The sequence below is a fragment of the Talpa europaea genome (genome assembly GCF_964194135.1).
Source record: "Talpa europaea genome assembly, chromosome: 1".
NCBI classification, from domain to species: domain Eukaryota; kingdom Metazoa; phylum Chordata; class Mammalia; order Eulipotyphla; family Talpidae; genus Talpa; species Talpa europaea.
Genome location: NC_140073.1, coordinates 84,860,326 through 84,873,052, shown reverse-complemented (window position 1 = coordinate 84,873,052; position 12,727 = coordinate 84,860,326). Strand labels below are relative to the sequence as shown.

The 12,727-nt window shown below is 34.4% G+C and overlaps 1 protein-coding gene across 1 annotated transcript in view; it reads left to right on the top strand.

Moving 5' to 3' along the window:
* LRP1B (LDL receptor related protein 1B) overlaps positions 1 to 12,727 on the top strand; it is a gene marked incomplete at its 3' end in the record, with an annotated part of 1,731,654 nt that overhangs the window by 846,523 nt on the left and 872,404 nt on the right. The window contains exons 4-5 of the mRNA XM_084254814.1: positions 1,366 to 1,485; positions 5,913 to 6,041. Coding sequence (XP_084110940.1) covers positions 1,366 to 1,485; positions 5,913 to 6,041 — 249 coding nt within the window. The remainder of the gene's footprint in view (positions 1 to 1,365; positions 1,486 to 5,912; positions 6,042 to 12,727) is intronic.

Sequence of the window (12,727 nt, the reverse complement as noted above, 5' to 3'; positions counted from 1 at the left end):
GTAAAAACAACTGTAAGCGATATGTAAGAAAACAGGTATGACCCTGATAAACTTAATTGACAAAGAGACAACAACTCTAGTATACTTTAATAACTATAGAAAAAGGTGATTGTGAAAGGAAGTGAAGAATAGCTGAAATGATTTCCTTGAGTAGGTGAGAGAGGATGGGATTTGAAAGGAAGTAGGATGATTATGACCAAGTTTGAAAAGCAAGAGGGATGGGAAAATGCAGAAGTGACTAGATATGACGTATAAATCTGTGGAAAATATCTTTTGATTGCTTCCATTTTCTCAAAAATGTAGGAAATAAGATAATCAAATGTGATGGAGTACTAGGAATAAGATTTGGAGTTTTGAAAGGAAAAAGATGCATGAAATAGTTATGTGAAAGGATTGGAAAGTAATTGGGCTAAGAATATTTTGTGGATAATTAATTTTCTGGTAAAATGCCAAATTTTAGTTTGAAATGTTCCAGCTGTTATTTTCCACATTGGACTTTTTATATATTTTAAATAACATATTTTTTTACTGAAACTCCAGCTAAATGTGTGCAGATATCAATATAGTTTAAATCATTTAACTGTAATCTTCAAAACCCTTATTTTTTCTTCTCTGGGGGAAAAAAAAGGAGATTGTTGCAATCCATTAATACCGCTATTTATAGACAGAAAAATCAGTTACATTCTATCCATGTATTTTTGTAGTTTAGCAGATCTTATGCCTGTTAGAAATTATTTGTGCAATGAATATGCTTCTGTCACTTCATCTCTATTTCATGCATTTATCACATTGAATCCTAATTTGCTCTGAGGATTTGCTAACTTTTCCTTCAATGATGTATTTACTCTGAAAGAGTTCAAATATAATGAAATATAGTGTGCTGTATTTGTCTAATATTTTGCCACCAATGAAAAATAAATTATTGCAATGAAATATATTCGCATTGATTTCTACGAAGGTTACACATGGATTGGTAAATCAAAACAAGCCCTCAAAAGATGGGAAATCAATTGATGTGTCAGATAGGAGGGGCATAAATGGTGAAGTCAACCACTGAGTTGATATTTTTCCTCTTGAAATAATTTAATTTATTAGAATTAGAAAATATGTGTGACTTTGAATATAGGCAATAAGGTAAGAAGTGAATGATTCAGAATATTGATCTGAAAACTTACTAACAATTCTTCAAACAAGTGAAGGGAATAAATATCATTTGTTCCTTATACTGATAACAGAAACTTCCAAAAAGACCAATCAAAACTAGGTTACTAGGATTGTGCACCTTGTAAATACTATTAATTTTTAAATTAAAAAATAATGGGAGCACAGTTCTATAGAGGTAATACCTTTATTTTTCTTCCACAGAGCTGTTACCCAGTTGTCAGAAATTGAATTGTCAGCATAAATGTGCAGTGGTCAGAAATAGTACAAGATGTTACTGTGAGGATGGATTTGAAGTAAAAGAAGATGGAAGAAGCTGTAAAGGTAGTATGACATGATTATTCAGTTTGTTGTTGTTTTGCTTACTTTGAGTTAATAGAAACTAACTTTGAGCACCTACAGTGTGCTGTGAGTAGTTTTTGTTCTTTTTTTTTTTTAATTTATTCATTCATGCATACAAGAACTGGGTTACAGGCCAGAGATGTGGGAGTGAGAGGACTCACCAGAGACAGAGGTGGGAACAGAATAGGCAGACCGGCTGCAATACACTGTTGAGGGGAGCAGCCAGCAAGCCAGGAGAGGTCTGCTGCACCATGTGGGTCACCTCCCTGGCCCCAGGGATCAAACTTGTGCTGCCGTGGCTGTGAACAGCCTCATAGGTTGTGTCCCAACCTCCTGTGCCACCAGGGAGACCCCAGTTTTTGTTCTTTTTGTTTCTTTCTTAACATATAAAATTTGCTATGATCCCCAAAATCACATATATAACTATTTTAGATATGTATTTATAGAATCAATTTTCAGTTCATATTGCAATGATATCAAATGTGGGAAGTATCAACAATGGGAAATGTTTTTGGCTAAATTTTAAAATATTGAATTTAATTATTTTAACTTGCCAAATATTTTGGGACTATAATGTAAAGGATTTGTTATTAACTAACTTAGGTTAATACTTGACAATTATGCTGTTCTTTACAATGTTTTATTTGGTAATTTTAGCAGCTAACCTTTTACCAATAGTAAAATGAAAAACATAAACATCTGTATGTAATGTTTATATGCAATGTAAATATTAATATAAATATTTATGTTTTAAAATATTTTAATTTGGGGGCCTCCCTGGTGGCCTAGGGGTTAAGGCTTAGTGCTATCAATGCTAAAATCTGAGTTCAATCCCTGGCCAGGGAGCTGACCCACATGGTGCAAAAGACCTCTCCTGTCTTGCCTGCTGCTCCCCTCAGCAGTTTATTTCAATAGATCCACCTGTTCTGATCCCTACTCTGGTGAATCCTCTCACCCACCACATCTCTGACCTAGACCCCAGTTCTTGTATGCATAAATAAATAAAATAAATCTTTAAAAAAAAGGAGCTTTCTTGCTTTCACTCCTATATGGTCAGGTCAGAGCATGATTTATGGTTTTCTGAAGCTGTATTTCCAGGAAATCCTCTGTACTTGTAGAAATGACATTCCCATAGTTTTAAGGCCAATTTTGTGGAATTCTGTCACTGTCACAACAGTATATTGTGGCTAAAGGAGAAAGATCAAAAGAAATCATTAATCATACTGTTCTCCAGGATGGGGTAATCATATCAGAAAAATAATAGAAACCAATAATATTAATGCTGAATAATCTGTGAAAATTGTTAAGTATCTTTTCTGGGATGAGGGGCTTGAACTTTACCAAATACAAGCTATAATTTCTTTCATTTCCACTATAGACTCAGCTCCAAATACTATTTTCTATTCCCAAAACTCTTTCAAACAAGCCATCCATCAATGTAGACAATTAAATGAAGCTAACGAAATCTGAGAAAATTTTGAATTAATGCCATATGAATCTATAATTTACCAATTTAAATGACCAATTTACACAGCAATCATCTTGGTTCTCTTTCTTAAACTGCTTTCCTACCTTAGGGGTCAGAGGATTGGACTGAGAGTCCTCACCCTCTAATCATGTATTTGGTCTTTTGGGTGATCAGCTCCCTTTCTGAGATTAACCAGTGGCCCTACACTGAATCACTGAATCACCTCATTAGCGTAGACTAAAGGGTTCAGTTAAATAATAAAAACACTCCTATTGATTAGAAAATTCTAAAGGTTTTAGGAACTCTGTGCTACTTATTGGGGACAAAGACCAAAAATATATATATATATATATATATATATATATATAAAATGTAGATATCTTATATATTATATAATATATTCATATATAATGTATATATGAATATATTATATAATATATTATATGTTATGTATAATATATATCATGTATAATGCATATAATATATAATATATATAAATATATATTATTTATTACAGCACACCAGTTTATTCTACTTAACAACTTCTCTCTCTTCTTCCTCTTTCATTCCCCCTTCAAAATTGTTTTCTGGAGTCTGAAATTTTCTTCACATTCAGTGTTCTCAAGTTTCTATTTCATTTAGGGACTTGGGAAGACAAATTTTTTTTTTTTTTTTTTTAGGTAAGAAGTTCTACCTTCCATTTTGTCTGTGTCCCTTTTTTTTCTTATACTACACTGAGGTTATTACACCAGTGTCCTAATTGCTAAATCCAAATTAAATTTCCAATGTTTATCTTACTGGATTTCTTCATGCTATATAATATTCTATATTCTTGAAAATCGTTCCTTCCTTAACTCTTTTGTCCTTAAACTTCTCATGGAGTCTTCTGCACAGGAGGTTCATGGATCCTCTTTCTTGTCTACCCTCTAACATTTAATAGTATTCTGCAATATTTGACTCAATATTAGCCTTTCTAATTTCTTCATTCTCTCTCCTATGGGACATAAGCCTGTGTTTGGTTTGGTTTGGTTTTAATCTACCATTCATAGGCTATCAAGTTCGAAATATTCTAGAGCAGACCTAACCCTATGTATACAATCCAGTATCCCCAACTACCTATTAAATATTTAGCCAAGGATGCCTTACAACCACCTCATATTTAACACATCCAAATCAAACTCATCATTATCTCCCATATCTCAACTCAAATCTACACTTCATATATTCTCTATTTGATAATTGAATCACTATTAATTCCCATCATATCCAAACAGTTTCCACATGCTGTCTATTCTACTTCTTAAACATTTGAGTCTATTTCTTCTTCTCCATTCCCACTGCCACTGACTTAGTTCAAATTATAATAACCTCAAAATGCAATTTCTTATTTAGAATTAGCTTATAACTAATATTCAAACATTCCACATTCACCAATCAATTTTTTTTAAAGATTTATTTTTTTTTATGCATGCAAGAACTGGGGTAGAAGCCAGATGTGCGGGAGGGTGAGAGGATTCACCAGAGACAGAGTGGGGAACAGAACAGTCAGATTGACAGAAATACACCCCTGAGGGGAGCAGCAGGTAAGCCAGGAGATCTGCTGCAGCATGTGGTTTGCTCCTTGTCTGGGGATCAAACTCATGTTGCAGCAGCTGTGGACAGCTTCATAGGTTGCATCCAGAGAGGCCCCTCCCATCCATTTTTTATATGAGATTATTGTGTTAGAAGATGCCAAGTTGATCATATAGCTCATCTAATAATGCTTTCATGATGTCTATGTGTAATGTAGTGTAGGATGAAGATAACCTCACTAATAGACCCTAAAACTAGTTTCCCAATGTCAACTGTTACCACTTCTCTTATACACCCTGACTCCACTTGTTGCCTTATTCTTCTTTGAAACACCCGCTATGTCAACCCAGGGCCTTCTCATGTTATTTTTTTTTTTTAACTAGAATGCCCCAATCCATATCTCCCTTTTTATTAGTCTAAAAAAATCCAAATTATCCTTTTAATTCAGCTCAACATGAAGTCTTCACTTATCATTTTCTCTCTATTCCCAAGAAAGTTCACAATTTTTTTTTACGTTTCTGTTATAACTAGATTATGTCTCTATTACAAGGAAATATCTAAAATTGAAATTATAGTTCTCTAGACTACTCTCTCTTAGGGATAGGAGTCATGTTTTATCAATTTTGATTTCTTCAGAGACTAGTGTTGTGCGTTGTACAGAGGGCAGATTGAATATATATTTATCTGAATAATTAGCTGACAAGATTACTTTTTTTTTTGGCTTGATTGGTTAAGAATCATTAAGTACCTGCTATTTATAGAGATTTGAATAAAATGTTGGAAGAAGGAAGAATGAAGGAGGAAGGAAAGAAGGAGTAGACAAAAGACCATAGCATCATAGACCACAGATATTAAAATATAATTTATATATATAGAATATTTTAAGTCAGTGTTACCTCCATTTAAAAAGAATGAAATTTCTCTCTTCAACAAGTGCTCAGTTTCTTCTTTTTGATTAAGTGATGGTGGTTTGTGTAGCTAGCTCATAACTCTTATGTAATGTGTTCATTGAAAACCATGTTACCATGTTACTACCATGTTTTAATTCTTTGTTAAAACATTATCTGTTCAATAACTAGTCATTGCAGGACATAGTATAACTTTGCAAAAAATATCCTAGGGCTCCTATATTGTCCTTCAAAAGTAAATAATTTCAAATGAAACATTTTATATTAAGTTTGATATTATATCTCTTTTAATGCAATAATGAATTAACTTTCAGTTAGTATGGTTTTGAAAAGACTTCCTAGAGCTGATCCATCCTTTTTAAAAGAAGCTTTTTAAAAATATTTGGGAAAAATGATTTCTTCAAGGAGGGGAAAAGTTCAACAATAAAGTTGCTTACAAGTTATGACAATTTTCATTCTAGATCAAGATGAATGTGCTATTTATGGTACATGCAGCCAGACCTGTTTAAATACATATGGATCCTATGCTTGCAGTTGTGTGGAGGGTTACCTAATGCAACCAGACAACAGATCTTGCAAAGCCAAAATTGGTAAGTTATATTCCTTTTTTTCTCCATAATTTCCTGTTTCCTTTTTATAGTGCATTTCCATTAGAAATGTAGGAGAACAATTTGGACTTTGAAGTAATAGATTTTTTTCCCTTCACTTTAACTCATTGAACCATTCTTAGAAACCCAGAATTGTTCTTTTAGTTGTCACTGATCTTTATAAAATTCCTTGTACAAGAAGTTTCTAATTAACAAAAAGCTACTCTAAAGAAATGGACTAATTGATATGAATAATCAATCCTTTCCCAGGCTATGCAACAGATTCCTAACTGGTATTTTGGATGTCTGCTTACCATTAATAATTAAGATTACATGCTAAAATATAAATTAGGTCATGTTGTTTTCTTGCTTAAAATCTCATAATTATCCAGATTTCGCACAGAAGCTATAAGGGTCGAATGGTTTTATACAATTTACCTTTTATGTAACTTATCAACTACTCTCTTCTTTAGTTACACAACAGCCATACTGATTTCCTTGTCATTCTTTAATTACATTGCTCTTGTCTTGATGTCTTTTCAGTTGTTTATTCTACATGCAGTGTTTTTCGCTATGATAGTCACATATTAATCATCTCAGTCTTGGCTAAAATATCAATATTCAGAATGATGTCAGACCACTCTATTTAATGGTATACACAGTCTCCATCACTATTGTATTTTCCAATTTCATTTATTCATGCACATTTACTTCATTGCTGTATGATTTCTTAATTTGATTTTTGTTATAGCACTACCAATTGAAATGAACTTATTTATTGATTTATTTGCTTATAATATTATTTCCCCAGAATAGTGTAAGTATCATGAGAGTATAGAACTTGTCAGTTTTGTTTACTGTTATTTGCTCTGTGTTGGTCAGTACCTGGAACATATAGGTCTTCAATATGTTTTTGTGGAAGGAAGGAAAAGAAGAAATTAGCTTTTCTTTCTGATGAAGTTGTTAATATTGGTGTTCTACTCTCAAATAATTGAATTTCATGTTTCAAACATATTATTTCCTCTAACCTTAATTAAAGCCTATGGTTTTATACCAAGACTTAACATCTATTAGATACTCAAGAAGTGTCAACTGGCTAATGAAATAGTCTTGAAAGTGCTAGTAACTATAAGATAATACTATTTTTTTGGGGAGGGATCTATAGAGAATTACTATATGTGCTGTTCTACCTGACTTCTTATCTGGTGACATTCCATGCATTTTTCAAATTATGATGTAAAAATATATTAACAAATGTCCCTCCCCCTTGATTAGCAATTGGAAATAAGCATGGGAGGGGATTGCTGTTTTTGAGGCCAAATTGAGAAAGTAATGGATTTGCTTAGCAAACTGCTACTGCTGTTTTCCTTTACAATAAGTTTCATGCTATATTTTCTATGATTTTCCTGAAATACTGGGTTTAATTATTTACAAAACATATTTGTATATGGAATCACAACTTAAAAAAACACTCATTTATTTCTTAGTTTGCTTCTTTGACTTTCTGATTTGGTTTTTGAAGCCCTCTTTATTTTTCAGTGCAATCCTTGAGAAAAATCAGGGCAGGTTATATGTTCCTCTTTTTCCCACCACTGAGAGTTCTGATTTAAAATATTGCTGTTTCTATTGATCCACACAGTATGCCTGTGGATACACAGTATGCCTGTGGATACACAGGGAGAGTGTAATGTAATAAGCCCTATATAAAGATGCATTTCCTATTTCTATGAGGCATTTCCTCTCTTTCTATGTGGAGTGAGTATCTGACAGTAACAGAGTGTAAGCAGAGAGAGAAGGCAAATGATGATGTAAAGCTATATATAGCAAGGAGATAGGGAGACTCTAGAATTGATGATGGGATATACAAATCACTTCACCTCTAGATCACTGAGTTACTGACAATATTAGCCTACAGAATTTGACAAATACAATTTCAGTGGGGTTTGCTATGGTTTGTATTTTTAGGAAAATTAGTTCCTAGTAAATGGATAGAAGTTGGGTCTCCCCTGGTGGCGCAGCGGTTGAGTGCTGGGTTGCGAAGCTGCCCGCAGCCTCTGCAGCGCCGGTTCGATCCCCGGCTGCTCCCCGGCCACCAGAGGAGGGTCCTGCATGGCGCGCAGACCTCTCCTGCCGCCCGCTGCTCCCCTCAGCGGTGCACTTCGGGCTTTCTGCCTGCTCTGCTCCCCGCTCTGGCTCTGGTGAATTCTCTCACCCTCCCGCGCTTCTGACTGTACCCAGTGCTTGTATAAATAAATAAACAAATCTTTAAAAAAAATAAAATAAAATCACTGAAGTTTAAAAAAAAAATGGGTAGAAGTTGATGGCATGTTGACCAGTTCAAAAAAGATCATATAGATATTTGAACTAACATGTTTGTATAAATCAAAAGGAAAATTACCCATTTTGCTTTAGCTTTCTCGCATTTATAAAAATGAACTATTGCATATTTTTATCTTTAATTATAAGCAAAATTCCATTCAGTGTTACAGCTTTAATATTTTTGTGGCACTTTTATTATACTGTAGTATTACTATATCTGACAGGTGCTAGAAAAAAGTTATAAATTATATTAAACCTGTCTTAAGACTTTGTTATTCCACTTTTCAGTTATTTGGCTGGTAGACTGACCCCTTATTTCTTCCTCTGCAATTCTTTTCGTGAACTCTAGGAAAGACCTGACTTTCCCCTGAGTCAAGACAGAGTTCCAGGACTATCAGAAGCTGGAGGTGTGAGAAACTAGGCAAGGTTAGAATCAACTAGCCCACAAAAGTAGATGTGTGTAAAAGATCTCTAGGTTTTAGAATGAAAGGATAACATAAAAATATTGAGATGAAGAATGTAATGGAGAGGTAAATTTAAACCCAAGAGAGGCATTCTGCAAAGAACATACAAGATGTTCAGTGTGAAAATAAAATTTCCTTGGAGACATAGCCTTTATGTGAAGGCAGAGAGAGGCAAAGTCAATCATTTTGGGCAGCTGCTTATCAGCTGTGATAAACTAGTTGGGCACAGAATAATATTATGGTCACTTCCCAACTATTCACCCTAAAAAGTTTGCCTGTGGTATCTTATTTTTGGTATGATAGTTGATAGAAATTAATAAATTAATTTCATTTAATTGATTATCCCCCTTTGTAATATATCTGAATCCAAGTATAGTTCATAACCTTAAGAGCACCTTTAAGAAATAATTCTAATAGGAGTAGAATATTTTAGGCACAGTGGCAGATGGGGGAGAAATTAATGTTAGACAGGCGGTCATTTCAATTTGTATTAATTCATGCAATACTGACAATTCTTTTCTATGCTTAGTAATATCAACCTTGGTACTGTAATAATCAGTAGTTTCAGAGTTGGACGGAAGTTCAAAGTTAATCTAGTGCAAGTACACATTTGACATCAAAATAAGTAATTTCCAGGGCCTTCCTAATGGCACAAGGGGTTAAAGCACAGCACTGTGAAGCTCACAGCGACTGCAGCCAGAGTTCAATCCCAGGCCAGGGAGGTGACCCACATATGGAGCAGCAGAACTTTGTCTTTCCTGTTGCTCCTCTCAGCAGTGTATTTCAGTCAATATGCCTTTTCTGCTCCCCACTCAATCTCTGGTGAATCCTCTCATCCCCCATACCTCTGGCCTGTACCGCAGTTCTTGTACACATAAATAAATAAATCTTTTTAAAAATTAAGTAATTTCCAAAAGAAAAAAAAAGTCTAGATTGTACATTTAAAAACCTAATTTAAATATGTATATTTCATAATACTATGTTGAGGACATACTAAAATAGGAAAGTCATGCTGGCATATTTACCACTTTGGAATGTTATACACATTAAAAGTTAGTAATTTTTTAACTAAATGTTAGGATTCATCATTTGAAAAATAATGTTTTAAAAATAACTGCCAGAACATCTGTATGTGTTCAGTAATACATCCTTATATCTTTGCATTATTTTGAAGTAAGAATTCTAATGTTTGTCAAATCTGAAAATGAAAAGATTTTTTTTTTTAATTTACTTCAACTGATTTAGATTGATGCTCATGTGGAGACATAGCTTATCTGTGGGCACTCAGGTTTGAAATCAGATTTACTGCAGAATCTGTAAGAGTAAAAGTAGGAGCCAATGGTATTTAACTTATGAAATATGAGTTTTACTCCTGATAAATTCATACTCTTTAGGTTGTATTTCTGTGTTCTAGCCACTCACTTCCGCATATAGTTCAACACAATCCGGAAGGCTCTATTGATTGCACTAAAGCATTAGCAGAATAAAGTCCAATAATTTCATGCTCATCAGAATAGACTGTCAAATGGTGCCCTGAGAAAGATGCATCTTTTTTCAATGGTACAAGCAGAGTAGTGACATAAGAAAATCCATTAAATAACTTGGGATTATATCACCATTTGCACTTTATTGTTCACTGGTTGGGGTTGGGCGTAAGGGAGTGGGAGAGGCTATTAAGGCTATGGCACTCTTAGTTGTAAGAAATACAAATCATAATCATGTCCAAGGAAGTGCACCTCTAGAGAGGGTTTGGGAATGTTTTCATGCCGCTTACTGTTTTCTTTCTTGCAATTCTTAAAAAGAAGAAAAAAAAATCCTTTGGTTCCTAGTTCTAACTTCTAATACCTCTAGCATGTACTAATACATAGTTTAAAATTACCTTTTGAAAAGTGGAAGAATTACACATGGCTCCCTGCCAGGACTAGTTCTGTTTTTTTGGGAGAATAGACAGATGCCCGTATAGTGAGGGAAGAGTTTCCTGCTCAGAATATCTACTTCTTATCAGCCACTTGTAATGTTTGGAATTAAGTTATTTATTTATTTATTTATTTGTTTGTTTGTTTGTTTGTTTGTTTGTTTGTTTATGCAAGCACTGGGTACAGTCAGAAATGCTGGAGGGTGAGAGAATTCACCAGAACCAGAGCAGGGAACAGAAAAGGCAGACTGATGAAGTACACTGCTGAGGGCAGGATAGGTCTGTCACGCCATGTGGGACCCTTGCTGCCAGCTGGGATCGAACAAGCGCTGCAGAGGCTGTGGGCAGCTTCGCAGCCCAGTGCTCAACCTCTAGTGCCACCAGGGGAGGCCCAGAATTAAGTTGCTTTGACTTTAGTTATGTAAGTGCCTTCTTTTTCTGTTCTCTTTAAGAGAATTACCCCATTTTAAAATCGGTGTTCTTAAGAAGGATAACATATTAAGTCTTGGTAACCTTGATAGCTTGTAGGACTTATGAGCTAAATCTATTTCAGTATGCCATCTGGCTAAGAATGGCTTCCTGCAGAATGAAATGTCATTAGATTCTGACATGCAAAGATTCACTATTCAGGATTTTCACTATTTTTAGGTAGTCCAAAGTTTTAGTTCCTGTATAATTTGTCATTTCATTGGGACATAACTGTGAATAGCACTTGATGGCATGATGCTCTGTGAGGAGTTCTGAGTTAGTAGACCAACCTCAGCATAGAAATTCAGATTTGTTCTTTACTCTGTGCAGATTTATAGAGGAAATCAGGAACACTGTTGTAAGCAGTTCCAGGCTCAGTTCCTGAAACAGTGTATGTGCTTGGTAAATATTTCTTGGGTGCTTAGCAATTTCCTGAACATTCAGGAAGCAGAATAAGATTACTGGCATGCTGAAATTCAGTGAAGGAAAGTATAAAGCCTGCAAGACGTTTAAAGTAGAATGGGATATTTTCCCAGTTTTATACTGTTACTTAGGGCCAACGGTGCCTTTGCTGGAGTACTGGCATCAAAGAGTGGTTTGGGGAGCAGTACACAATTTCCATAAATGTAATATCTCCATTAAGGCTCATATAAGCCTCATATAAGCAAATAACCCTAGTTAGCTTGTTATACAAACATAGCTGGAGAACAAGTTATCTAACCTGCAGTTAGGATTATTGCCTAAACCTCTCTCCTATGGAAATAGGCTGGCTTTGAAAACATGTCCTGGCCAGTGAACACATTTCTCTATTTTTTGAAGTATTCCTCACCTGTGTCTTCTTTGACCCTTCTCTCAGTTGGAAATCATATTCCATCACAGGACAGAGGAAGAATTTTGGGTGGATTTTCCATTATCCAAATTAAAGATCACACCTTTTTTTTTTCCATACTCAAACACTGTTAATGAGTATGTCAGTACTTTGGTTTGAAGATTCTCATGAATATTCTATGTGTGCTTTTCATTGTTGGGGGGTTTGTTTTTTTATTTTGTTGCTAGAGGACATCACTTTCACAGTCTAGCACTTTTCTTGACATCATTAATCATTTTTCCCCCAGCAACAAAATTGCAAGATTGATAAGAAAATGTAACCATGGTGTTTTAAGTGTCAAGACACCTTTCATTTACCCATAGTCTAAGATAATATCAGATGTAGAAAAAAATGTATATCTTCCATTCTTTTTACTATTTACATCTTAAGTTCCATGTAGTAGAGAATTTCATTCTTTGTGTATGAAGAATTACATGACTACATTAAGAGATCTAGATGTGAATATTGATAAACTTTCAATAAATGGCACAATGTGCACATACGGATTTCAGTCATACTATTTTTTTTTTTTGCAGAGTAGCTTTTGAACTATTAATTAGATTCTCAATTTAAAAATGTGTGATAGATCATATCATGCTCTGCAATTAACTCCCTTTCTTCCTCTGAAAATTACACAAATAAAATGAAATGAGGC